We start from the raw sequence: 26,239 nt of genomic DNA, 5'->3' as shown, positions 1-26,239 counted from the left end.
AGCTACTAAGTGAATCATTTTCTTCTGTCCTTGTCTAATTGTTTTCCTATGCCCCAGCCCCACGAACTACCATCTCTCATCTGTGTGACTCCATCTGCCTCTCAGGTTCTCTTGCATCTTCTCTCACCACCCAGAAGCCATTTTCTACACAGAAGCCAGAGTCGTCTCTTTAAAGAAAATGTGAGTTGATTCCTCCTCTCCTTCAACCTCTGTCATGATGCCTCATTGCACTTAAATTAAAAACCCATTCTAGTTAACCGTTGCAGACATTCTGGCCTCCTTGTTCCTACTCCAGTATGCTGACCTCCCCCCCAGCCTCATACTTGCTATTTCTTCTATTTGGGTTGTCCTTACATGACTCCTTTTCACTATTCAGGCCTATTTTGTCACATGTGGCACTCCTCAGAGGTGGCTTTTCCAATTACCTTATCTAAAATAGCTCCTTTCTCTCCATTCCCACCCAGCTACTCTCCATTTAATCAAGTTTTTCAATAACAAGCTGAAATTCATATTGTTTAGTTGCTTGTTCATTTATTGGTGGTCTCTCACAAAGAACTTTAGCCCAATGAAGCTAAGGAGCTCATCAGTTTTGTTTGCCGCTGTATCTACTGCTCTTAGAACTTGATCTCACATGTAGTAAGCACCCAGTAGATACCTATGGAAGGGAGGGAGAGAAGGGAGGAAGAAAACACACGGACCTCTTAATGTGTGGGAGACATATGTGTGGAGAATTATTTCACCTGCTCTGTCCACCCAGCCCCTTCACGGGAAAAACTTGATGACAACAGTTTATATGGGAGAAATGAGTAAGCTTATGGGGTGAGGCAAGGGCTCTTTCTCACCCCACACAAAGCACCATGGTTAGTAGAGCAAAATTTTTCTCCCCTGTCACAGGGGCTCTGCTACTCGGTGACTGATTCCTCCCTGCCCTCTCTGGAGTCAGACTTCACATTGTCAAAGGGCATAAATACACATTTTAGCTTTGCTTCAAGGAGCAGCAATAATTAATGTCATTTTACTGATGACGAATGGAATTCTATGAACGAGTTCAGTATCACATATGACTTAAAATAATTTTTTTGAACCACCCCAAATCCATTCTTAGCTACTCGAACGTCAAAAGCTTATGCATCTCTTCCGCGTGCCAGGGGCCAATGGTTTTCATGGATGGTTTGATGCTGGGGGCTATCTGTCAGGTATTAAATAACAGACAAAATTATGCACCAGCTTCCTGAGTTGGAAAGTGACAGACAAGAAAGTTGCCATTTGCCCCTGGGTGTAAGGGAAATGAGAAAGAAATTGTTACAGCAACTTGGTGCTGTTGAGCAAATAGTCTAATCTCTGGAAAATAGGAAGCCTTGAGGGAGAATACAATAATATTGTCCTGCTTCTTGTTGCTTCCTCTATAACAAACACTCAATTGCAATGCAGAGGAGCGGAACAGAGGCCCCAGTTAATCAAACCAAAGAGGCATGCCAAAAACTAAAAGGCAAATCCCTTCAAAGAAAACACCATAAAACAATGTACTAATCAGGATTTGTAAGGATGGGAACAAAGCCATTACTTTTAATGGACAATTCAAATAGGTTCCCCACATTGGACTGTTGAAAATTATATTTAACAAATTTTCTTAATATAAAAGTAAAATATATCTACCATAAAAAAATAGAACATGTTGAAAATGCTCTAAAATTTTCAACATCTTACCACACATAAATAACCATTGTTAATATTTTAATATTTCCTTCCAATAGCTTATACTGAGAATGTTTTCTAAAGCAATCAATATTCTCTCAAAGCATGGTATTTAATAATTCAATATTATTCCATCTTCTTGTTATAATTGTTTCTCTGTAGTTGCATTTTTTGATATCTTTTAATTGCTATTAGGTTTGTTTTACTCATGTATATATATATATATGTATATATATATGTATACATATATATATATATAGAGAGAGAGACACATAGGAAAAAGACAGGAAGGAACACATGCTATATATATGTATTACTTATGTTATATAATTGTAATTCAATTTTATCCTATATCTTAAATTCACTGTAATACTAAGAACAATATCTAAGAATATTTTAACTTCACAGGATTTAACAGAATTTTATCATTACATAAAATATGATTTTTTTAAACATTAGGCTTTTTTTCTCTTATAAATGAAGGTGTAATAAATATTCTTATACATGAATTCCTGTGTGATTTTCTATATATAACTTCTATTATGAAATATTCCAGCCACAAATAATTATATATATATATATATATATATATATATATATACACACACATATATATATATATATACACATATATATAATTATTTTTAAGATCTCTTAAGACAGTAAGCTTTAATAATCTATTCTATAAACATTGTTCTAATGCCATTATGTACTTTATATTTTTGTAAATATCAATGTAAAATTTATTCCTCTAAATATAGTTCAATTTTGAGTTTTCTCTTTGTTTCTTTTTCTAGAAAGTTCTTGCCAACTCTATTTCTTCTAGGTCTTTTATGGTTTTATCTATTTCATTTAACTCTTTAGTTCATCGATATTTATCATAGTATATAGTATGAGGTAGTAACCTTTATTTCTCTTTTTTAAGTTAGCCAATTTTCTAGCAACTTTCCTTAAATAAGGCAAACTTAACTTATAATTTATTTTATTTTATTTTAATTCTAATTTTAAATGTCCTGAATTTCTATTAAATTTTTTTTCCAGTATGTTTCTGGGCTGTCACTTATGTTTCTCTGCTTTCAGGACCTGCATCAACTCAGTAAGATTTCATAATTGTAGCATTACAACATCTTTGATGATACACTAAACTCTCCCTCTTTTTTTCCATATAATTTTATTTTTCAAGCTGATTTTGACTGTTCTCATTCATGTATTCTCCAAAATATTGTTAATATGTCTTTTATTTAATTGCATTATATTAATGAATGAAACTACAGACCCTTGATAAGTTTAAAATAGGGAGTTTTCCCACTAAAAGGAAAATTATATTCTCCTTTATTTAAATCTTCATTAATGCTATTTTATTTGGTAGTTCCTTTAGGTTTATTTCAAGGTAATGTATATTTATGTTAATGCTGCAAATTGGATCATATTTAGCACATTTTTTCTCTAGCCATTTACTCCATTTTGTTGATAGGCTTATCACTGAAAGCGTTTACAGTATCATTCTGTTAACTCTTGAATTTTCTGTTCGATCATTTTGATTCTACATTTTCTATAGTTATACCTATTCTCTTATTCCTTTCTTATTGCTAGATATTGGTCATCCTGTTAACTTAGTTAACAGTATTAATAGTGAAAGACTGGGAGATGAGTCTAATGTTTAATTGATATACCTAATGCTGATGATCGACTTTTGTTAAGGAAGTGAATTTTTCCCTCTATTAACTAAATGCTTTATTCCGAATTAGAAATGGAATCATATCTGATTTTTGCTATTTATGGAGATAAATTGTGTTACAATACACTAATATTGAAACATCATAAATTGCTGAAGTAAACTTTATACTGTCATGGTGATTTCTTTTTTATTAATACTAGTATAATTCATTTGCAAGTATTTCACTTAGCAGTTTTCACACATACTTGTAAGTGACATTGGACAATATAGATTTCCCAAAGACAGTTCTGCCGAACAATAGTACTTGATAAAAGATTTTGAGTTTCAAATATTTATAAGAAATAGAGCTGGATGCCTAAAGGGAAAGATTGGCTGACCTTCCTCTTCTTTGCTCATCTTTCTCACTTGTTATCTGACATGATAGAACCTGATGGTGAGGAAATAAAAAAGGACAAAGAAAATGAACAAGTATAGTTTCCACCCTTTCAATGAGGCAGATGGAAAAATACAAATGCTTTATTTTGTGCAGTACTTTTTTGGGGTTGCTGGAGATCCTCTACCTGACAGAGCTGATGCATCCTCCTGGCTATGCCCTCTCCTTATCCCTGGACCAACTGCATGGAATCTGTTGGGTCACACTGCTGCCTCAGGCAGTCCTTCTTGCCATAGACCTTCACAGAGGTAGGGGCAGAGGGACCATGTATCTTTACCCTGAGACAAACACATGGATCTCCTCTCCTCATGTCTCTGTGTTTCCTCAATCTGGCAATTGGCAAGCAACCTTCAGCCAGAATTTTGTTCTTTCAGTTACCTAGGCTAGAGCTTCCAAGGGGTCCCCTACTACGGGATCACACGAGGCTCTTTTTTTTTTTTTTTTTTTTTGAGAGGGAGAGAGAGAGAGAGAGAGAGAGAGAGAGAAAATGAGTGTGAGCTGGGGAGAGGGAGAGACAGAGAGAGAGAGAGAAAGAGAGAGAGGGAGAATCTTAAGGAGGCTCCATACTCAATGCAGAGCCCAACACGGGGCTCAATCCCACGACCCTGGGATCATGACCTGAACCAAAAACAAGAGTCAGGCACTCAACCAACTAAGCCACCCAGGCGCCCCACACATGAGGCTCTTTGAATGCCCTCTCGCTTGGCTTGATGTGAGAGGAATCCATCCTTTCTCCATTTAAAAAATGAAACAGCACAGAATTCTGACAATTCTCTCAGAAAGAGCTATCTCTCCTTTCAGAACTCACATTTTTATAGGCAGAAGTAAATGATGTCTACCATGGCAGAAATGGCTGTAACATTTAATGGCACATTCTTCTGAGGTGATGTAAAGATAACTGTAGGAAGTAGAGGCACCAGGCAACTATTGCACTTGCCTCTCAGTCAAAATTTGGAGAGACTATCATTTTAACATCTTGTGTGTGTGTGTGTATTAATTAATTACATGTTAAGTATATAATATGTAGTTAATACATATTTTATATGTGTGTATTTATACTATATATATATATGTATGATATATATAGTATATATATATCAGTATATAGGTACAACAGACTTACATACAAATCTATCTGGACCTGGACACCCATTGTAAATAGTTAAGTAATTCTTGGAAGGAAAACATTTTTTTTTTCTATTTATTTTCCCATGAATATTTCTGTAACTCAAATTTTCTGTTTTTAAGCCATTTGGTACATTTTATTTTCCCTGAAAAGTCCTAAGTGTCATTGGGATTTTCATAGCAATGAACAGAAACTTATTTATGCTGTTCAATAATAATTTAAAAAATGTCCTATATTTGTGATTTATGTACTTTCTTTTTATTTTCTGTATTTATTTTTATTTCTCATTTTAAAATTGTTTTCCTAACTTCATGGACTTCTTTTTTTTTTTCTTTCAAAGTATTACTGCTTCCACACTTTTCCTTATTCCAAATATCTAGTTTCTCCCCTTACATCATTTCTCTTATTTTAAAAAATGGATTATATTATCTCTAACTTTCTCAGTTGAATTCTTAATTCAACACGTCTCTTATTTTTAATGTTGAATTTGTTTAAGACTCTGAGGGTGCCACTGAGTACAACTTTTGCTGGTTTAAATATTTTTTGTTTATGTCTTGCTTCATATTTTAAAATTTTCCCTTAACTGGATTTTTTATTTCCTCTTTAGAAGAAAATTACATTTGTTTGCTTTTTTAACATTTAAAACATTTTCTATTTGTTACAATTTTTTTTTAATTTTGGAACAGCAGGGAGGAAGAGTAAGAAATTAGACGGCTGTGTTTCTAGCTGCAATACTGTTGGAGCATAAATTTACATTTATCCAATTCTCCTGTTTACTAGTTCTGTCAAATTTTAGTTCTGCCTTCATTATTTCTTCTTTAGAAAAAATTTCCTTGACTTTCTTCTTTATATACTGTTTGCTCTTTTACTGAGTCTCACCCATTGCCCTTAGTCTTTTATCTCATTTCTGAATATACATTTTCTTGATATAATAGCTGATAATTTCTAAGGTGCAACATTATAGCAAATGTCATTATGAAAAAAGTCATGACCTCTACAGATTGAAAGCTCTGTTTGGCCTTTGCTCTTGCCTGCAAGTGGCTTCGCTATGCTCCTGCTGGAGTATTTTGTAATCTCTTTGCCTTGACTCTACAGAGATTCCTCTAGGGCTTGTGTCTGTCTAATAATGGTGAGTGTGGGAGAGATTGAATGAATCTTCTTTATTTATTCTATTTACCATGTACGTGCACACACAAAATCCTTATTTCAGATCATAGGCTTGGGGGACAGTTGACATAGATTTATACTAAGATTTCAGTGATGTGGCACCTTGAAGTGAATGAATAGGGAAGTATACAGCCAAACGAAGAACTAACTCTTGCTTTGCTGAAGCAGATGATCTGAGGACCACCATTGTGTACCCGTTCTTCTCTTAATGGAAACAGTGGATGTAGCCAAGGCCATAGGTATGGTCTCTCTCGTCTTCTTCCTGATACTGCTACCTGTCATATTTGGGAGAGGAAATAGTCATTTTGGTAGCTATCTGATTGTTATATTTCATGTGTGAGAATTTCAAATAACCCACAAAATTGGATGCATAGTTCTATGCTCTGCCCTCCTTTTGAGCACTTGTTATATTCATTTGTTGGGTTTAGTTAACTGAGGTTAGGATCATTTTCACTTAGCTTTGGAGATTCTACCTTATGGTGGACATTTTAACTATAATTATAATAAATTCCTCAAGATAGATAATGTTATAGCTTAGAAAATAAAGGTAAGTCTGCACGAATTCTGGTTTGAAATACAGCCCCTTACAATTTGTTATCTGTCAAAATCTCAGGCAAATTTCTTAACTTCTCTGTGCCTTGATTTCCTCATCTTTAAAATGGGAACAATGCGCATACCTACTTCATAGGGTTACTATGATGATTAAATAAGTTATATGTAAAACGTCTAGTGCTGGGCATATTCTCAGTTCATTATATGGTTTGTTTTATGTTAATGTCATGTCTCCTGGGTTCCAAAGCTGATGGCACTTTTTAAATCATCATCTTCTTTATTTTGTAACACTCAGTTATTTTTTTTTTAATGTAGATTGAAGAGGTGAATTTAGTAAGCTGTATAAAGGTTTCTCTAGGGTTTATGTCTTTTTATCCACCTGTCTACATTAGTAAATACCATTATTTTGATGATCAAAATCCCTCAAGGGAGCTGCTCCAAACGACAGTTAATACTGTGGGGGAACCTAATATCTTTGTCTACCTATACACAGAAATATGCTTACACCAAAAAAACATTAATGTATATATGTGTACATACAATATTTAAACATTGACACAAATCAAATGTAGGTATTTAAAAATCATTTGAATAACATATGTGACGAATATTTAAAGAGCTCTTTGAAAATATGAATGTGTTTCATCTAGACAATGACTTATGTAGCAATTAAAAATATGTGTAAAGATACTTTACTAATTGAGGAAATTATCAGAGACCATATGTAAAGTTAATAAAGCAGGATAAAATGTTTTAAATGCTAGATGACTCCAATTTTGTGAATGACATATGGTGTCTATATATTTGTTCAGTTAAAAATATTGGAAGGCAATATACTCAAATATTAATAGTGGTTATCTCCTGGTGGTGGCTTTAATATTTCTTCTTATATATTTTATGTGTAAGCATGTAAATTTTTTTCTAATTACAAATTAAAATTAAGATTCATGAAAATGGTGCATTTCTGATGAGACCTAATTCATGCTAGTGACAATGTGTTATATTGCTATGCAAAGTAAATAAGCAAACAAAGGAAAGTTCAAGTAATGTCAAAACTGTCCATATTAGCCACTTCCAGAAATCAGTTGAGTAATATCTAAAACAAATTTCCAAAGTGATCATATGGAGACAGTAAAAATATCAGTGGTTGCTGGGGGTGGAGGAACAGAGAGCATGGGTAGGTGGAGTCCAGGGGAATTTTAGGGCAGTGAAAATACTCTGCATAATGCCATAATGATGAACACATGTCTGGATACATTTGTCAAAACTCATAGAAGGTACAATAACAAGAGTGAACTGTCATGTAATAACTATGGATTTTTGGTGATTATGGTCTGTCTACATAGGTTCTTCAGTTGTTTGAAATGTACCACTCTCGTAGGGGATGTTGATCAGGCAGAGGCTAGGCATGTGTGGGAGTGAAGAGGATATGGCAAATGTCTGTACTTTCCCCTCGATTTTGCTGTGAATTTAAAGCTGCTCTAAAAACAAAGACTTACTTAAAACATAATAAAATAAATAATAAAATAAAACAAAAACAAAAACAAAAAAAACCCTCCCATTCATTGACTCCAGCCATATAAACTTCTTGCAATATTAACTGGGGAATAACTTAAAGGAGTTTTTCTTAAGTATTAAAGTTCACACATTTCTTTACTAACCTTATGACATTTTTAGTCAGAGACCTTTCCACCCCACCAAAAATATACACATACTGACCTATACAACAGCACAGCTTACAGTTTTGAGTGTTTACAGGCCGCATGAAAACTGTTCATGAACCTACAGTTTCTCCTTCCAAAAAAAAGAAAAAGTTAATGTGTATTCTATGATATTAATTGTGGAGTTACTTATGGTAGTAAATAAATCAAAGCAATTTAAATGTCAAATAATAATAAGGTTTCTAAATAAATCATAACATAGGAATAAACTGGAATTTAAGTAGCCTTTAAATTAAATCTTTACAAAGACAATGTACTACCATTGGACAGTATGATGTATTATTTTAAAAATTATAATGCAACATAGTAGGAAAATAACTGTGAAATATGCGCACATGTGGAAAATATACAAAAACACTGCTTAGCATGGTCTTAGTATTGTTGAATACATGCTGATTATTTTATTTTTCACACTTTCAGTGACATTAATTTTAAAATAAGGTGGAAAAAAATAGCAAAGCCAAAAGAAAATCAGTTAAATCTAATTAACTGTTGTGCAAATGTTCATAGCACCAGGTGCCTGTCTCTCCTTTTTCACTGCAGAAAGGACCCATGGTAATGCTTTATGATTATGATTATGATTATGATTATTATTTTCAGCTAGAATGGATGGAATTTGCAGGACAAGCTACTTTTTTACTGAAAGTCAAACTATGTTTTTTTTTTAAACATAGGAATACCCCATTTCTCAATCTCTCTGGTATACTTTTCAGCCGTTTAGGTTTTTGATCTAAGAAAGATTTTGCTTTAAAAATGATACTGCAGGAAAGAAAAAAGTGGAGGATGACTCACATAAACAAGACTGGTCATACTTTGTACTCGGCTTTGTTTGTTGGTTGGTTTGGCTTGGCCTTAATCATTAACTTACTGCAGTAGACTCTTCTTAGATCCTATGAGTACCTGAATTTCTAACTTCCCTCAGGTATTCCAAGTGAGCTTGCCTTTTCCTATTCTGCCACTCCATATATCTATGCCACACATTTTAATTTTCAGAATGTGTTGGCATCTGTCTCCGTATTTGATTCAGTAGCTTCATCTATGTTCAGCTTAGAATATGGAACATTTGGAGAAAACTGTCAATGAGAAAATAAGAATGGATTAATATTTAACAATTCATTCTACAAATCTGTGCATTTTTTTCCCATCTTAAACATAGATTTTCATAAATTTGTGTCAAGTTGGAAGAAATGGCAAAAGTGTTGATTTTAGTATATTTAATGTTTGAGCTCAGTAGGCATAATTAATGCCCAACAGAAATTCTAAAAAATGAAATATTATTATGGGGAGAGTCCAGTTTACAGAGAATTATGAAACAGAAACCCATCTTATTTTGCAAACCAGTTACCTAATATTTCTTTACATTATTTTAGCCTTAGATTTGATTTTTAGTTGTATTTTACTTGAAGCCTTTAAAAATGTTATTGGTTTATTTTTTATTCAATGTTTAAAGATGATCATTTTCTTTTATTTGTTGTTTTGTTATTTTACATAGATGGATGATTTTATCTTTCTCTCTTACAAAATAGAAAATATTGTAAAAAAACAACAATAAGAAGGTTGAAAAGTCTGTTAACGATATTTGGAAAATGAAAGGGCCCTAGGCTATGTCTGTATTTGAGAAGATATTGGCTAAAGTCATGAACCTTATTATCACTTACATTTGAAACATTACTAGTTTATTCCTCCACTAACACAACTCAAAAGAACAAAGCTATTTTCTCTACAAAATCACATTAGTCTCTCATTTTAGCTGAAAATTTCCAGTTTAATAAATGAGAAGTGAGATAAAAGGAACATGCAGTAAAAACCCAACCTAAGGGAATCTGAGTGTCCAGATTCATCAAAGACTACTCTTTAAGAAGATACAACAGGGAAATGGTAGTCAAGGAGTCACTCCACAGATGGAAACTTACATGATAAAGTCAAGATTATTATTAAATTGATCATTAATATTATGATTTTTAATAAGCAGTATGGTGTATCTCCCTTGAAAAAAGTGCCACAAAATGTAACCAAACTTTACTGGGGTGTCAAGGGACAAAAATCTACATTATTTCTGAAAGCCTTCATATCTACTTCACAGAGTAGAGAATAGCATTTTGAAATAATTTCTTGGAAAAAGAAACATGTATACTCCTTGAAACAAAATCACTATCATAGGCACAAGAGATTGTTCCTGTTTTTTTTTAAATTTTAAAGTTTATTTATTTTTGGGACAGAGAGAGACAGAGCATGAACGGGGGAAGGGCAGAGAGAGAGGGAGACACAGAATCGGAAACAGGCTCCAGGCTCCGAGCCATCAGGCCAGAGCCTGACGCGGGGCTCGAACTCACGCACCGCGAGATCGTGACCTGGTTGAAGTCGGACGCTTAACCGACTGCGCCACCCAGGCGCCCCTATTTTTTTTTTAAATTTTAAATAACTACTAAAGATATTCTGCTGACCATTTTGTATGTATTCTTCTGTGTGTGACTTACATACTATATTTAAAATATGGTTAAATCAGTTAATAAAATATATTAATTATGAAGAACTAGGGAATTCATTTTTCATTTAGATTTAATATGTATAATTGGATACTTGAAAAAATAAGAGGGAGTCAAGGTATTTCCCTCAAATTATCTTTGAAATATACACAGTGGCCACTTAAATGTGTAATGATTTTAGGGTGAGTAGTATGTTCTTCCCTTTATTTCAGTTTGAACAAATGTATCTACTCTGCAGACATTTTTGATAAAGACAGGATTCAAAATCAGGTGTATAGGACAAACCTTAAAAGAGAATCACTGTATATTTTTGCTGTGTGCATTTCCTATGAAACATATTTGAATCCAAGGACATCCATGTCATGAGAGTTTGGACACATTTGGGTGAGCTGTAAGAGAAAACTCTACGGAAAAGGAGGACACGTTGACTTTTAAAATGCTGTGTGTTTGTGGTGTGTGTGTGTGTGTGTGTGTGTGTGTGTGTGTGTGTGTGATTGTTTAAGCCCTTCAATTTAAGTTGATTTCAGAAACGACTGTATCAATGTAATGTGGAACAAGGTTGTGTGAATGGTTCATCAGACGTCTAAATAACGTCAAAAAGTTTAAAAAAAGTGCATTTTCTTCTGGATTTTATAAACAACTAAATGGAATCCTTATGACTTTAAAAACAACACAAAGAGATGTATTCTTTTTGATTCACATAGTTTAAAATTCTACATTGTTTTACTGAAGACTAAGAAATTCAGACTTTGGGATATTGATGAAGAAAAATTATATGGAAGAATGTTAGTCCTAGTCAGGATGCTATGGAAGAGCAAATAGATATTGATTTGTCAGAAACAGTAATTAAAACCAAAATTAAATAAGTAAACTCTGCATTTTTTGGTCTATTGTGCCCCAAAGGGCAGATTGTTTCCAACTATAATGTGGAAGTGTCCCCAGATAATTTATTGACTATTAATTGGAGGGTTTATCTTAAGGAGTTTGAGATGCAAAAATAATTGAGTATATCAACATGTATCCTGTGTATCTAGTGAGTGTCACTGCGTCTGTGAGGAGAGAACATGTTCAAAGTCTCATGCCTTCTCTGAAGCACCCTTTACTCAGGGTTTGATAAAGGTTCACAAAGGATACACTTTCTTTAAAAAAAAAAAGCTGCAGCAAAATTTATTCCAGAAATCTGGGGCAAATTTTGATGCTCAAGGTTTAAAGTTAGGTATTCTTGTGGCCATCCTCTTTCTACTTTCTTACCTGTCCTAGGGAAATATACTTTAAAAATGACAAAGGTGATCCTGTCTATTCTCTATGGAAATTAAATGGAATATTATAAATGTAAGTCTTATTTATAGATTGATATACAGGTTCCAATAATTTTTGAGCCTTACAAACATATCTATTAACTTCCCGAGGGGTTGTGTTGAAATGATTGCATGAAAAATGACCAAGTAAAGTCTAAGTTAGAATGGTTGGATAACAGGTATTATTCAATTTGGAAGGAGATCAAAGATGAACTAGATCATCCTCCCTTTTTGACAGATGGGGTCATGGAGCTACTAGTATGTATAAGTCACAAGCTTTCACAAAGATGACTCTCAACATAAATTGTTTGCTATCGCACAATTAATTATTTCATAGGCAACAATACCTATGCAATTGATATAGATGTTTAGGACAAAAAGTTTTGAAAGTACTAGAAGCCTACTCTCTATTTTATCAAGATTGTGTCTGGTCACGTCTGCTATTAACTTCATAACTTCACTGGGAATCCAATATTAACGTGTAATATCCAACCCCTCCTCCCCCACCCTCCTACACCGTGTCTTCAACTCAACTCTGCACTAGAGCCTGTGGGCATTAGAAGCCAAAGGTACCTGTGTAGGCACCTTTGGGAGAACTTATGTTTATATTTGTAAAAAATATATTTGAGACCATTATAGCCATAGGGACAGCAATCATATACACCCATAGTTTAATCTTTAGGTTTAAGAGATAATCTAGCAGAGATTTTATTTCAGGGTCTTGTGAATTTTCCAGCACAAGGATATTTCTGCTTACCTAAGAAAGAGAAAGTTCTGAAAATGCATGTGTCACCTAAATATTGCAAAGTTGGCCAACCTCTATATAGTTTGATTTCATTGGATTTCACCTTAATATTTGTCAAATTAAGCAAAAATAAAGCTAACAAAATAATCAAACATGTAAGTTTCATATACATATTTTATATATACATATATGTTAGATATGTATGTATGTGTATATGTGTGTGTAGTCACAGTAGAAAATAGATTATTGTAAGAAAACAATGTAGATCTTAAGGAATGAATTTCTTCCTTTACCCTCACTATTTCTTTAAAAGGGAAAGAAAAAATAAAAGAGGAAGAGATAAAGCTTATTTAAAGGCATCATTTCCCTTGACATATTGGGATGCATCTAAAATTGAGAACAGCCCAGAAACACTGTGCTGATCTTTCCTGGATGAAATCTGAATTTCTGAAGACTAAAGTACAAACACAGTAGAGATGTGCTATCATAGAATACACGATACTGAATCTATACAATCGAATAATAATAAAAAAGTATTCTTTATATAGAAAATGTTTCCCAGATACCAAAAGATCAAATAAAAATCCCGCCCCTCCTGCTCTGCTTCTAAGTATACTATTTCCTCATTTGGGAAATGTTTCACAGCTCTTGTCTCAGGGCGATATTTTCTGGCTTACAGGGCTGGAATCAAAGGAACCACCATCTCCCCTCACTTAGGGAGCCAGGGTTTCCTGTAGCACCATACAGCAGATGGGTGTGTGTGACTGCTGCATACAACAAGCGGACTCTGGTGGAGACCTGATTGTTGACAGCCTTCACCGTGGTCACCAGAGGGCTCACTTAAATTGCAGCCATCATTTAATCCGGAAGCCAGTGTACACACTCTTGAAGTCTGCTTGGCCCTCCTTTTCTCTTTTTGGTAGGTCTGATATGCTATTATTATTATCAAAAGAGATTAATTTGTGGAGTTTTAAAATCAGTGCTGTTCCTCCTGCAGAAGACCTATTGCTACTTAGAAATGATGTGAATCGCTGGAGATGGAATAAATGGACAAATATTAAGTCCTTAACTCACAGCAAGGTAAATATTGGATTAGAGTGTAAAACAGAGCATTTAATAACGTACCAAAAAAGTCAGAAAGAAAATTTGGAGGCCAATTCAACATCATTTCTATTATTTCTCATTAGCATAAAATTGGTCATATATTTTGCACAACAGCGTTCCACAGCAGTCACTGGCAACTTAGAATAACATATACTTTATGCATCAAAAAAAGACTAATCAGAAAATGATTCAGAGTAAAAAAATAATGAGTGACATTCATTATTCAGTAAATAACTAATCCGCAACTTACTTAACCACAAACCTCCAAATATCTTCACATAACAAAGACAAGGAACATGAAGCAAAATCAAAGGTGTCTTGTAGAAATAAGCACCTCTCTGTAGGCACATGCTTGAAGGACAAGGTACCGATGGCTCCAGGTGTTTGTCCTGTTATATCAACTTTGAGTCTTGATGCTATCAGCACTTGTCAGGTGGTGCCCAAATATGTGCATTTTGGGCTTGGACCCTTTATACAGGAGAGCTTCATATTCCAAAAGGAGACAAATAACTAATGAAATAACCATTAATATCTGTTCTTCATGGAATATTTTGTCTTGATTATCAATTAGGAAGTAACTATATCTCTAAACTACATCAGACCGCCAGTGGATATGCCTGATATTCATGTTCATCAGGATGCACGAAGGTGTTTATAATCATATGATGTATGGTTCCACTTTAAAAAAAAATGAGTAGGGGGCTGGATTAGGACTCAAATTTGGTTGAAAATATTCAGTCTTTTCAGAGAAAATAATATTTGACTTGACTGCTGCAGGCCACGTAATTATAACCTGCGAACTAGGTGAAATCTGTATGAATCCTTTAGTTATACAACAGGTAACATTTTGATGAAAAACCGAAGAAACAAGGTTGACTTCAAAAGACTTGTGAGGCCTTCCAGTTAGTGTTTGATAAGAGTGATAAATTTCAACCCAATAACATATTGAATACGCAGCTTATGGGATTTTTTTTATATACTTGTAAATGAAGACCACCTTTCTGAGATATTCCCAAAGATACAATTTTTTAAATGGGAACCTAAATGATCTAGACATTAAAAATTTGTAATAATCTTTTAAGAGTCTAACAGCATTACCTCTATATTTAAAATAATGTAAGTCTAATAGGACAGTTAATGAATACCAAAACCTTTTGTTAAATATAAAATGCATTTCTACCAAAGTGTTTTTTCAATATTTGAGACCTTGAAGTTTCACTAAACAGTGTTGATAAGAAAACAATGATTTTTTTCCCTACATGGCATATGTCTATTATTAAAGAATGTTCTCAAAGAGCAATTTGCTATGTATTTTAAACAGAAACAACATAAACTCAAGAAAGAATTGTATATATTCAATATTTGTTTCAGAAATTACATTCCCTTTCAAGGTAATGTGAATCTTCCACAAGGAAATTTAACCAAAGTCTTCCCAGACTGCAGTAAAAGAAATCTTTTATATACTTTCAAATACTGTGCCTTTTTATTTAAAACAGTGTAAACATAACAACTCAACACCACCAATAATTGGAAAAGACTGGTTAGGTGAACACTAATTTCCTTGAATGCCCCATGAAAATAAGGGTAAATAAAACAGACGAATCTTCAGGAGAAGTTTCAGTTCACCTCAGCAGTGGTAAAAATATTGCTTTATTCCAAATGAACATACAACACAATTTACTGTTCTTTTGGGGGCTTCCTGTGAACTGAAAAGTCTGGGCTTTGTGATTTCAACAATTTATTCTTTCCATATTAACCACAGAAGCCAATGTCTTGGTCCACAAATAGTAGACTTGCTACAAAATAAATAATAATGAGGATGATGAGAAAGCAAAGGGTAACTTTCAGTTTGATAATTGGCTTGTGTAAATAATTTAAGTACGCATGATTCAAAATAAACACACATCCTCAACTTGCCTTGTGATACTGATACCATTAATGAGCCAATAGTTGTTCCTCTCAAAAGTATTCACACCAGAAAATGATCTTGACATTGTCAAGAGTTTTAAAGGACCCCGCCATGCAAGTGACCTTGATTTAAGAACTTACTAACTGAATTTTACACTTAATGTATAAATTCAAAGTGAACAGATCTGAGAGGGAAATTTCTTTTCTGACTATTAAATTCCCTGATGTTTCAGAACAAATTTTAGCAAGCTTAATATGCACACACATGCACACACATACACACAATGAACACATGTGCATACAGCATACCTGTGCTCAAGTGAGCAAGCACATACAGACACACGCCTGTGCGCACGTGCACGCACACACACAGACACACACACACACACACACGCACAAAGGGCACACACACACTGAGAAATGCTCCTTTGGAGCCCCTAAACAATCTCAAAGAAAAACACTTCTTTCTATTAGCATGATTTTAGTGACACGACATTGTGATTTTTCTCGTCTCTTTTTCTATAATAATTTCACACCTCCCTCTGAGATTCTGTGCCTTCAAATTTCAGAGGAAGCTGGCACATAAGAGTAGCGAAGATTGTCCCCCAATTAGTCCTTCTATCTCCTACCCTCCCCCTTACAGAGTTTTTGTGCCATTCTTCAAAAATGAAATAGAAAACACTACATTTGTTGACAGGACATAACCTGTGATGAGGCTGTCGAGTGAATAGAAATTTAGGGGTTGGGACTGGCAAGGCAAATGGCAAGGGCCACTTGCTCCCTGGCACGTCCGCCCTCAGGATACAGCTCATCTCTTTGAAACCAGGTAACTGCCAATGCTTTTTTATGAGGACACTGGTGCTGTGGGGCTAAGGGTCTGAATTACCCACATCTACTAAGAGCCAACGAGGCCGGTGTTGGGACTAACTGAAATTGTATTCAGAATTCTACCCAAAAGCTTTCGTTGTAAGCTTTATCCCTCCTGAAACGTTTCTTTCCCTTTAAAAAAATATTTTGTTAAAAAACAGTATGATATGAGGGCGATAGACTATTTGGTTTCTTCTAAGTAGATGCTCTTAAATTAATGCATATAAATAATTTGTATTTAATTTCCTCTCTTTCCTGTTGAGCAAAGCATAGAATGCACAGATTCCTCCATCTCAAGTCACTTGGTCAATGCGGAGTCTCTTTGTATTTCATTTCTTAAGACAAATTGTGCCTCTCTTTCTGATTTGGCCGTGGGACTCAGGGGGAGAAAGGCTGTGTTTTCACTTGCACTGTCCTCGGTTTCTACGCTGGCCAGTTCGTAGTCTTCTGACCGCCTGGCATCAGTCAGAATTCGGATCTGCTCCTGGACAGTTTCTAGCAATATTTTCACTTCTTGCTGTTCTGCTATAAGACAATCGCTGACTGGAATACTCACATTGACAATATCAGCAGAGTAGGAGTTTTTGCACCATTTGATGCTTTTGACTTCAGAAATCCCTGGCATTTGCATGCAGGTTTCCTCTAGACCCACTGAAGGGATGATGGGCACGGAACTGGCCCTTGTAGATGAATATCCCATCAGGTCCTTTTGATCCAAGCTATTAAAATAGGAATTTGTCTCTCTTGAAGGCAGTTGCATATTTATGGATGCATTTTGTTGGGTTTTTAAACCATTGGACGAATACCTGAAAAAGAAACCGAGTGTTACATATTCTGCTTTCGGCTGTGCTTCTTAGAGCAATATTCAGTCAACAAAGCACTTCCACATGCACCATCTCACTGAATTCTCACAGCAACCCCATGAGACGGATAATATGCTCCCAGTTAAACAGAGAAGTAAACTGAAGCTCAGATAGGTGAAGTGACTTGCCCAAGGTCACACAGAAAATAAGTGACAGACTGAGACTCAAACCCAGATCTTCTTACTTGAAGTCCAGGGATCTTTCAACACACCACAGTTGTATAGGCAGGTGGGGTATAGTCTTCCTGACCTCTATCCTAGAATACAAAGTAAATGGGGATTGAGCAGGTAAGTGTGGCCTTTCCATAGTGACAAACAGGAAACCCATAACGGCATTACTCCACTCCATCCATGTGACCACCCTCTCAGCCCTGGTTTAGTCTGTAGACTTGTGGCCACACTAGTTGGAGGCAATCAGGAAGCCCGACATCAAGCATCAAGGTACTACTGTCCTGAGTTTTACTGCTTCACACTGACTTTAGGGGGACCAAATCAATTTTCATTGGCACTCTATAGAAATGCCTCACTGTCAGACTGCTGAGCCTACAAATGGGAATGGAGGCATATGATTCCTCTCTGGGGATGAACGTGAAGTGAGATCCATTAGACAGATTATAGAGCAGCTTTCTTCACATGGTTTCTGGAGCCAATTTAGGTATTATGTTGGTGCAGGGCAACAGCTTGACAAGAATGCCAACGTGCCATTCCAAGTCCTTTGAATAATATGCCAGAATCTGGCTAGTCCCCTAATTGCCTGTTCACAGCTAGTGAATTTTCCAGTGCCAGAAAGTGGGGGCAGGTATGTTGTAGATTCACAGAAATGTGGTCTGGGATCTTGAACAGTCTCAATTCTCTTGGTTTATTTGTCCTTCATTTAAATGTTAAATTAAACATTAAAATTTAAGCATAATCTAAACATATCCACCCTTTATATAATAAATCTTATTCCCCTTGTCTTACACCACAATGTAAATAAAAATCATGTTTATAAATGGAAAGAATAATTGCAATGAAGTGTCTTGCAGACTAAACAGAGGTCTTTATTGTAAGGACACAAGTTAGGGCAACTCAGAAATCTGTCTCTCCACCAGACAGTGAAAATACATGAGGAACACATTTAGGTGTCTTTGCAGCTCCATCCTCTTTTACTATGCCTAATACAGACTTGGCAATCAATAAATCCTGATCGAAGGGATGCATGAATACATGAACAAACCTTCAAGGTAAATGCTCCCTTTATATCCCAGTTAATGTCCATTTCAAACATAATAACAGCTGACATTTGCAAAATGTTTTTAAAAAGCATGCTTATGTCTAATTACCTCATTTAATTTTTTAAAACATGGGTTTATTTATTATTATTACCATGCAGTGATGAATAAATAAACTAAATTAAGGGGCACTCAAATGACTTTCCTCAAATTATACCTTTGGTAAGAGGCAGAGGAACAAGTTAATCCTAAATTGTCTTATTGAAATTCTTCCTAGCAAAGCCAGAAATGAGTGGGCATCCCACGATGCACTAGAACACCTTTTTAGGGATGTATAATCTTTCTTACAATTACGATCTAATTGTATAGCCATGTACAAGGCAATTCCCTGGGTGGTCTTATTCCTTTCACATTAAGTGTTATATGGCTGAAACTCTGACCCTAAAGTTTCTGATCCATGACTTAATTTCAACAAGAAAAAAGGGGGCAGATTTCAGGGCTTTGTGTTCTGTCCTCAGCGCCATCCTGTTAGCATCATTAATACGTATGAAGATATAGAATGTCTGCTTATTGCATTCACAGAGCCAAGAAATAGAATTGAGATACAATTGTATTCCATATAGATAATCTTCTGGATATATCAATGGGTAGAATCTAACAGGTTGAAATGTGATGGTGATAGGTGCAAATTCTTATACCCACATCTAAACATTGCTTGTTAAACTTGTTGGGTAAAGGCATAAATATCTCAGAGGATTTTAGTAAACTGTAGCTTCATGACTACGTTGGCATGACGATGAAATAATCAAAGGCACTTTGAGCCAAACTGGGGCAGCCTTCTAAATTAAGGACTTAGGTGAAAAAGAGGAATTGCAATTGACTTATGTGTCACCTCACAAGTCAGGTATGGGACACATGGCTGGCAATAACTGAAATCTAGAATGTTACCAAAACATGGAGATGGCACCACAAACAATTAGAACTTTCCAAAAATGTAGATCTGACATGATTTTAAGTCCCAACACCATTACAAGCTCTGGAATCTTAAATCAATGGTAGTCGCACTTTAATTTCTTTCATTAATTAAAGGAGGTGGGAATCCCTAGGGGGATTCCTCTGGAGACTACCTGAAGTAATGCCCCTGGGCTATTCAGCCAGATCCACACTATTCAATCCTCTCTTCCTTCTCAGAGTTGCTGTGAGGGTTCCAGGGCTGGTATTTGAGAGAAGCTACACTACTCTCCAGAAGTTTAAGCAAGAGCGAAATTTCTAATGTGATTCTGGATCAGAAGACACTTCAGAGTTCTGTGTCCCTTAAGAGTCACAGACTCTTTCACAAGTTTTGATCCATGAGCTTGTCATTCATTGACTATAAAATACTAGTTTGAGTCGCCCTTCCTCAGATCCCTCACCAAAGAAATCACAGTGCATTTCATTTGTAACTACGTGAGCCAAAGCATCCTTTTAAAGGTGAAAAAATCCAACAGTTAGTCACTTGGTTTGATTCCCAGCGGTTCAGAAGCCAGGCCAAGGAATCTGTGTTGTGTTTCTGTAGGGGACTCCAAGCCCTGGTTCCTGGAGCACATGGCATGAGAATCAACTGGCGAAACTGAAGAAACCCACTTCTCCCTCCAGGGCCATACACTTAAGAGATTCCATGTACACATCATCCATGAATGTGATTTACTGCACATTTCTTTCTTGGTTCGGTGGTTCATTTAGTCAGAAATGCTAAGTATTCAACCTCAGTTCTTTTACATGGGATATGCTACCTTGCGTTAGTCATTTAAACTCTGCTATCCTTAGTGTGTTCAGTTTTAAAATTCCCGAAGGATAACTTAAGTCTGTCAAGTTGCTAGCTAAGTGAGGTGGGTACACAGTACAGTTTGGCTCCTTCTACTTTGAAGGTGGCGATTCAAGTTTTGTGATTCCATTTCTTTCTGTCTAGCATATGAATACATTAGTTTGATTTGCCTGACAAAGACTAGTTCAAAGCTCTGTAAGCCATTGCCATGGTCGTCAGGGGTCCATTGATGGGGGCAGAGATGGGGAGGGAAGCTCCTGAAGAATGTCCTCTCCACCTCATTCCTTCATCAGGCTTCCCTAAGAAATGTGCTGGGTTCAAGCAGGGCTGAAGTAAGTACCAAGGAGGGAAGTCATATATACCAGTAGTCTTAACTAGCAGACAGTGCCCACACACTTGATAAACAAGCAGCAGATGGCTGATAGCTCTTGTAAATTCATTCACTCCCCCTCTGGGCTAGGGCCAGATTTGAAGAGGGCCTTTAGCTGTGAAATTCTATTACCAATCCCATTTCCAGTCCGGAGAGACGGTCAGTCCCCCAGGAGTGGAAAATAGCTGTTTTCAAGAACTGAGAATAAGATTGCTCCCTGAGATTCATTGTGCTGAGCATACAGTGACTTAGAGTCACCATTTATCAACATCGGGTGCATATCACACACAGGAAAATACATGTGGCCAGCCAGCTGGAGAGAATATTCCAAACCCAATGATGATTGAACCAAAACAAAACTACCACTATGCAGACAGTAAGTGTAAGTCTCCCAGGAGGTGGAAGACAAAGCAATACCTGAACTTGTATGGAAATCTCTGAAGATTCGTGTATGTATGTTTCGAGCCTGTGCCTGGCACAGGCTCAGAGCATCCTTATACCCGGGACATATGGGATGATAGTTGTAACAGTGATAAATGGAAAGAAAGACAGCACAGGCTGGGTTCTGTCTCTACCCTAAAAAATCTCTGAACTTGATTTCCCCTCACTTGTTCTCATTCTTAAGTAACAAACGTTATTAGTGACTTAAAAATCACTACCAGTGATAAGTGATTCAAGAGGAAAAGTAATTATGAAACATGATTAATTATAATTATAGGCTAAATGCAAGCTCCCTTTCCAGATATAAGGCAAAGAGAAATGCAAACTGCTTCTTGACTTGCATTACACATTTTGGACAACTTGGCTGTTATGTTGAATTTGCAACTGTCACCCCAGATCTGTACCAAATGTATTTTACAGTTCATTGGGAATTGCTTCAAAATTACAAATGTCTTCCCAAGGAAATCTGTTGCTGAGTTTGTTCAGACAAGGCACTCCTTTATGTGTATCTTGCCGAGAAGAAAAGGCTCTCTGATAGAAGTCTCCTACCTGCTTTGGCCTTCAGTTTGATATGGACAGCCTGGAAAGATCAGCCAGTCCGAAGCAGCATAGAAACCTGGTCTGCCTTATCCAGAGTGATACAAACTAGATACAATAAGAACCTGGCTTGAGTGAGGGAATGGATTCCTGAAATTTCTGGAATGAACCCTGATTGCATGACTTTTGAAATTAATAATTCTAGAGCAGTTCCTGTGACAATAAATGCTAGTACTACTTTTCTGCTTATGTGTCAGGTACAAGCCCTCTACACATGTAATGTTTAAAAATCTGTCCAACAACCCATAGGAAGGCTGGTACGATTTTGCTCAATGTATAGATGAGAAAACTTAAGCTCAAAAGATAAAATTTTTTCAAGGATGAGATTTAAAATCCAGTAAGTTTAAGTAAGGGCTACCATGTTTGACTGAACAATTTATGCCAATTAGGTGAATGGGGGCTAAAATTCATCCTCCTCCACTCACCATGCTATGAACCCTATGAGGTCAGTGTCCACTCGGAGGAAAGGGCACCTTTTGCACTGCAAGAATGAGTAGTAAGCCATGGTATCTGAAGCCCATCTTTCCACACCTACACCATAAATGAACCTAGAGATCTGAGTTCAGCAGGTTGTGCTTTGACAATATGCTGCCAACTTTGAGTGAGACACACTCAAGAATTCTCTGGATGGAAGCACATACTATATATAAATACATTACAGGTTACTGTAATGGAGTATTGCCCGACAATGTTGATTAGAGAATTAACTATTTTTTTTCAAACCTAAGAATGAAGGAATACATTAATCCTCTTAAGAAATCTCTATTTTTTTAAATCAAAGACAAATTTCCAGTTGTTTTAGCAACTATATAACATGTGTCTAGATATATATACACTTACTTGCTCCCAGTGTTATTTTTCTAACATTTCCCTAATACCTATTTTAGTTGTACCTATTCTTTTAAGTTAGATTACCTTTTATGGAACAAATATGGAAGTAAGCATAAATAGACAATTAATGACAAAATCAATCAATATAACCCCAAGGAACACAATAACTCAGTTTAAAGTTAGAGCATTTAACGATACCCTCCCTAAATTCCATTGCTTTTAAGACCTACCCTTGACAAGGTATCATATCCTGGTCCGGGATCCTTGATTCCTCAAGTTGCTGATATGCTGGTCCCACGATGCCACCCAGCCTACTTCGGGGCGAGGGGGGTGTCCTCCTGAAGGCATTCCTATGGAGCATACCACTCCTTTGCCCTGGGCTGCAGCAAGAGGAGAGACTCCTGCTGGGATGAAAGAAAACCAACATAGCAATAACCTTACAGGTGGCTGCTCAAACTTTTCTGACACTGCTTTTTCACCCCAGACACTCAAAATTCTAGGCTCCATTCATGACTGTAGAATATCTGCTAGGAGGAGATCAGAAGTTGGTGAATCCATTCACCCTCGCAGAAACTGAGACAAAGAGAAGTTCCCATGTTTCTGGCTTTCTAGTTTGAAGTACAATGGACTAAAACAATTGCAGCTTTCCAGCCAAAGATAAGAGGTGGGCTTAAGGAGTTCTCAAGCTCCTGATTCTCAGCCACCCTCATTATCCAGGATATAGTAGCTGCCTCTCTAATAAAAATAAAAATGGCTTTGTTATTAGACACTGACAAAAATTAAACACAGGAACCCTCAAAGGGATTCACAGGGAAAAGTTCACAGGGAAAAGTGTTAATGGTAGAATAAGTAAACCTCATTTGAGTTGGCATTGTTTCTTTACCATATGTGCTAAATTCCCAGTTCACTACCTCAGATTCTCCTCAATCTTGAGAAACTACATTGGTTTTCTTTTGAACTGGCTTTTAATAAACATCTGATTACATATTTTATTTGACTCATACATCCAAATACCCAAATAGCCACGTTTTCAGATGCCTTCAAAGGGCAAAAGGCATAAATGGGATATATCTTACGTGAGATTCCTACATAGATCATGCTAAACAAAAGCACTAGACTCTATAAAAATCAGTGGCTAATTTGACCAGTTATGTATCCCATACCCATTCCCATCGCCACCCCCACTGAATTTACCCTGCAACCATGGGGACAGTAAGAGAAACTCTGTTGTAGACATTTCATGAGATGCCAGTTTATGTGGTCAAACTGGTTCTGCAGTGTTCAGATAGTAAGTGAACTTAGAATTTCTTGCTGCATTCTCATTTAACTCTAAACAAAACAAAATAAAACAAAACAAAAAAAGCCCTTCTAAAAATACCAGTAAAACCCTACAGAAAAAGATGAAAAATATTTTCAAAATTTCAGCAAACCTATCAAGTTCTAAAGGGACCAGCCTCCCAAAGTAATTTTACCCATATCACTACATGATTTGGAGTTCTGTAAGTTTCCATCCAGCAACATAACTGTTAGTTCTACTTAACAGATACAAAACAAAACATCTCAAATATTATTTGAGATCAGAGTTTGAGGCCTGACATTTGAGTCCCCATCGACCCTTTCCTAGTTTAGGCAAGGTGACTGATCAAAGTTGACATTCTTCAAGCCAACATTAGCTTCCTGAGTTTGTGCAAATACCAGGTCATACCTTGCAACATATTATACCTTCATTCGTTATCATAATATTTCCTATATGTTGACAGCATGTGGACCTCTAGTTAGGTCTCCAAGCCAACAAGTTCAAAGAGTTATAATAGCTATTTCCCCCCTCCCTTCTGGCCTCTATCTGTATTATCCACAAGCTATTATGGAGTCCGTGGGGTACTTTGGCTGTGGCACTGGAATTAGCTGCATCTGGGGGTCATCTCAGGTCTGTGCATTACCAGCAGTGTGATACTGAGGGAGGAATTTCTACCAGAATTTTGAAGGGAAAGAGATGGTACTCTAATTTGGGTCATTTGGGGAGATTTTACAACTTACAGACATGTCTTTAGTGTGTAAGGGGTGGGGGAGGAGCCAACATGGGATATATTCTGTATGTCCGGGCAAGTAACAACGGGAAGCTGTTACTATCCCTATAACTGAAGGGACAAAGGGAGGGGGGACTACCCGAATGGACAGAGAAGGAGAGTTCTAAGGAGAGGGCCACTTTGCAGGCACTGTGGCCCAGGAAGAGGGACCAGGGATGCAGTTGAGGGAACCAATCAGCGAGGGAGGGTGAATAAGGGCTGGGGCTGCTGTCCCCTTCCACTCTCCCATCTCTTGTCTGTGCCTCAAATCAAGCCAGTAGAAGCCAGAGGACAAGGGAAACTGCTGCTCTTTCAGGGCACAGGACAAGGCCAAAAAAAGTAAAACATAGATATGGTAGGAGAGGTGCAAAAGAAGGGTATCAGCATCATGCTTAAGTATTTTCATAAGACTGCTATAGGGCTAAAAGAGAGAAATTATACAACGTGTTTAGCATGGAACCTGGTGCGTAGTAGGTGCTTAAGCCATGAGTTCTCCTGATCTCTCCACCACAAGTGACAACCCAAAGGCTCATACTAATCAATGAAAACCCTGGTCTTATTTCACTCTAAAAAAAATCTGCACATGTGCTCTCTATAAAAGAGTTATAAGGCTAAAATATAATGTAGTACGTATGCCATGGCATAATAGATTTTTCTTTAAGAAGAAAGAGGATTTTTTTTCCTTTGAACTAAACATGAGAAATAATGGCTTTGAATTAATAGCTTTGTTATGAGTTATCCAAATAAGTCATATTTGCAGTGCACAAAAAGAAATTAATTATGCAGAGCCAGCCAAACTGTCACAACAACAATGTCTTCCAGTATGAACTAGTGACCCATCTTAAAAAACAGTTCCTCATCTATTGATCAATCAACTGTTCAAGCCTTCTAACCCAGTGGCTTTTGGGAAGTTATAGAGCAGTTTGCAGGATATATAAATCAGTGACCAGGTTATCAATCATGAAAATGTTTAAGTCTACTGCATGTTTTACAAAACAAAAGCTATGATATATTAAACTATAATTTACAAAGTTCTAAAAGCGCTTTATAAATCAACCCTTGCCTATCTATCAGGACACAATGTATGACAACAAATACTGCAGTGCCATTGAACCAAACAAAAAGGAACACTTCTTAAAGATGACCTTATTTAATTTGTGAGTCTTTCCTAGAAATATAGTAGAAGCCAAGTTGAAGATGAGAGTATGCCAACAGACAAGGAGTAGGGGTAGGGTATTTGCAGCTCAAATACATTAGAAACTGTAATTCTTTTTTTT

General features: G+C 36.2%; 2 protein-coding genes across 16 annotated transcripts in view; one reads left to right on the top strand and one right to left on the bottom strand.

Moving 5' to 3' along the window:
- Positions 1-26,239, top strand: part of LOC147576023 (uncharacterized) — a 778,516-nt gene that overhangs the window by 732,887 nt on the left and 19,390 nt on the right. For 2 of the 6 annotated variants that reach the window (XM_086680161.1, XM_086680158.1), the window contains one exon: positions 106-1,699. The exons of 2 other annotated variants lie outside the window; for them this stretch is intronic. In XM_086680161.1, the coding sequence (XP_086536287.1) occupies positions 106-173 (68 nt within the window). In that variant the 3' untranslated portion in view covers positions 174-1,699. Of the gene's footprint in view, positions 1-57; positions 1,700-26,239 lie in introns of those variants that run through there. 2 more of the 6 variants (XM_086680156.1, XM_086680160.1) reach the window with 1 other exon arrangement.
- The window catches only part of NRG3 (neuregulin 3), a 1,064,827-nt gene continuing 1,052,641 nt past the window's right edge, over positions 14,054-26,239 (bottom strand). For 3 of the 10 annotated variants that reach the window (XM_086680146.1, XM_086680149.1, XM_086680148.1), the window contains exons 8-10: positions 23,127-23,300; positions 17,828-17,899; positions 14,054-17,586 (exon numbers count right to left, since the gene is read on the bottom strand). In XM_086680146.1, the coding sequence (XP_086536272.1) occupies positions 17,079-17,586; positions 17,828-17,899; positions 23,127-23,300 (754 nt within the window). In that variant the 3' untranslated portion in view covers positions 14,054-17,078. The remainder of the gene's footprint in view (positions 17,587-17,827; positions 17,900-23,126; positions 23,301-26,239) is intronic. The other 7 variants (XM_086680151.1, XM_086680152.1, XM_086680154.1 and 4 more) reach the window with 3 other exon arrangements.

This window comes from Puma concolor, chromosome D2, assembly GCF_028749965.1.
Source record: "Puma concolor isolate L17-30 chromosome D2, mPumCon1.1.hap2, whole genome shotgun sequence".
NCBI classification, from domain to species: Eukaryota; Metazoa; Chordata; class Mammalia; order Carnivora; family Felidae; genus Puma; species Puma concolor.
The sequence above is the reverse complement of the archived record's forward strand: the minus strand, read 5'-3'. Positions and strand labels throughout refer to the sequence as shown.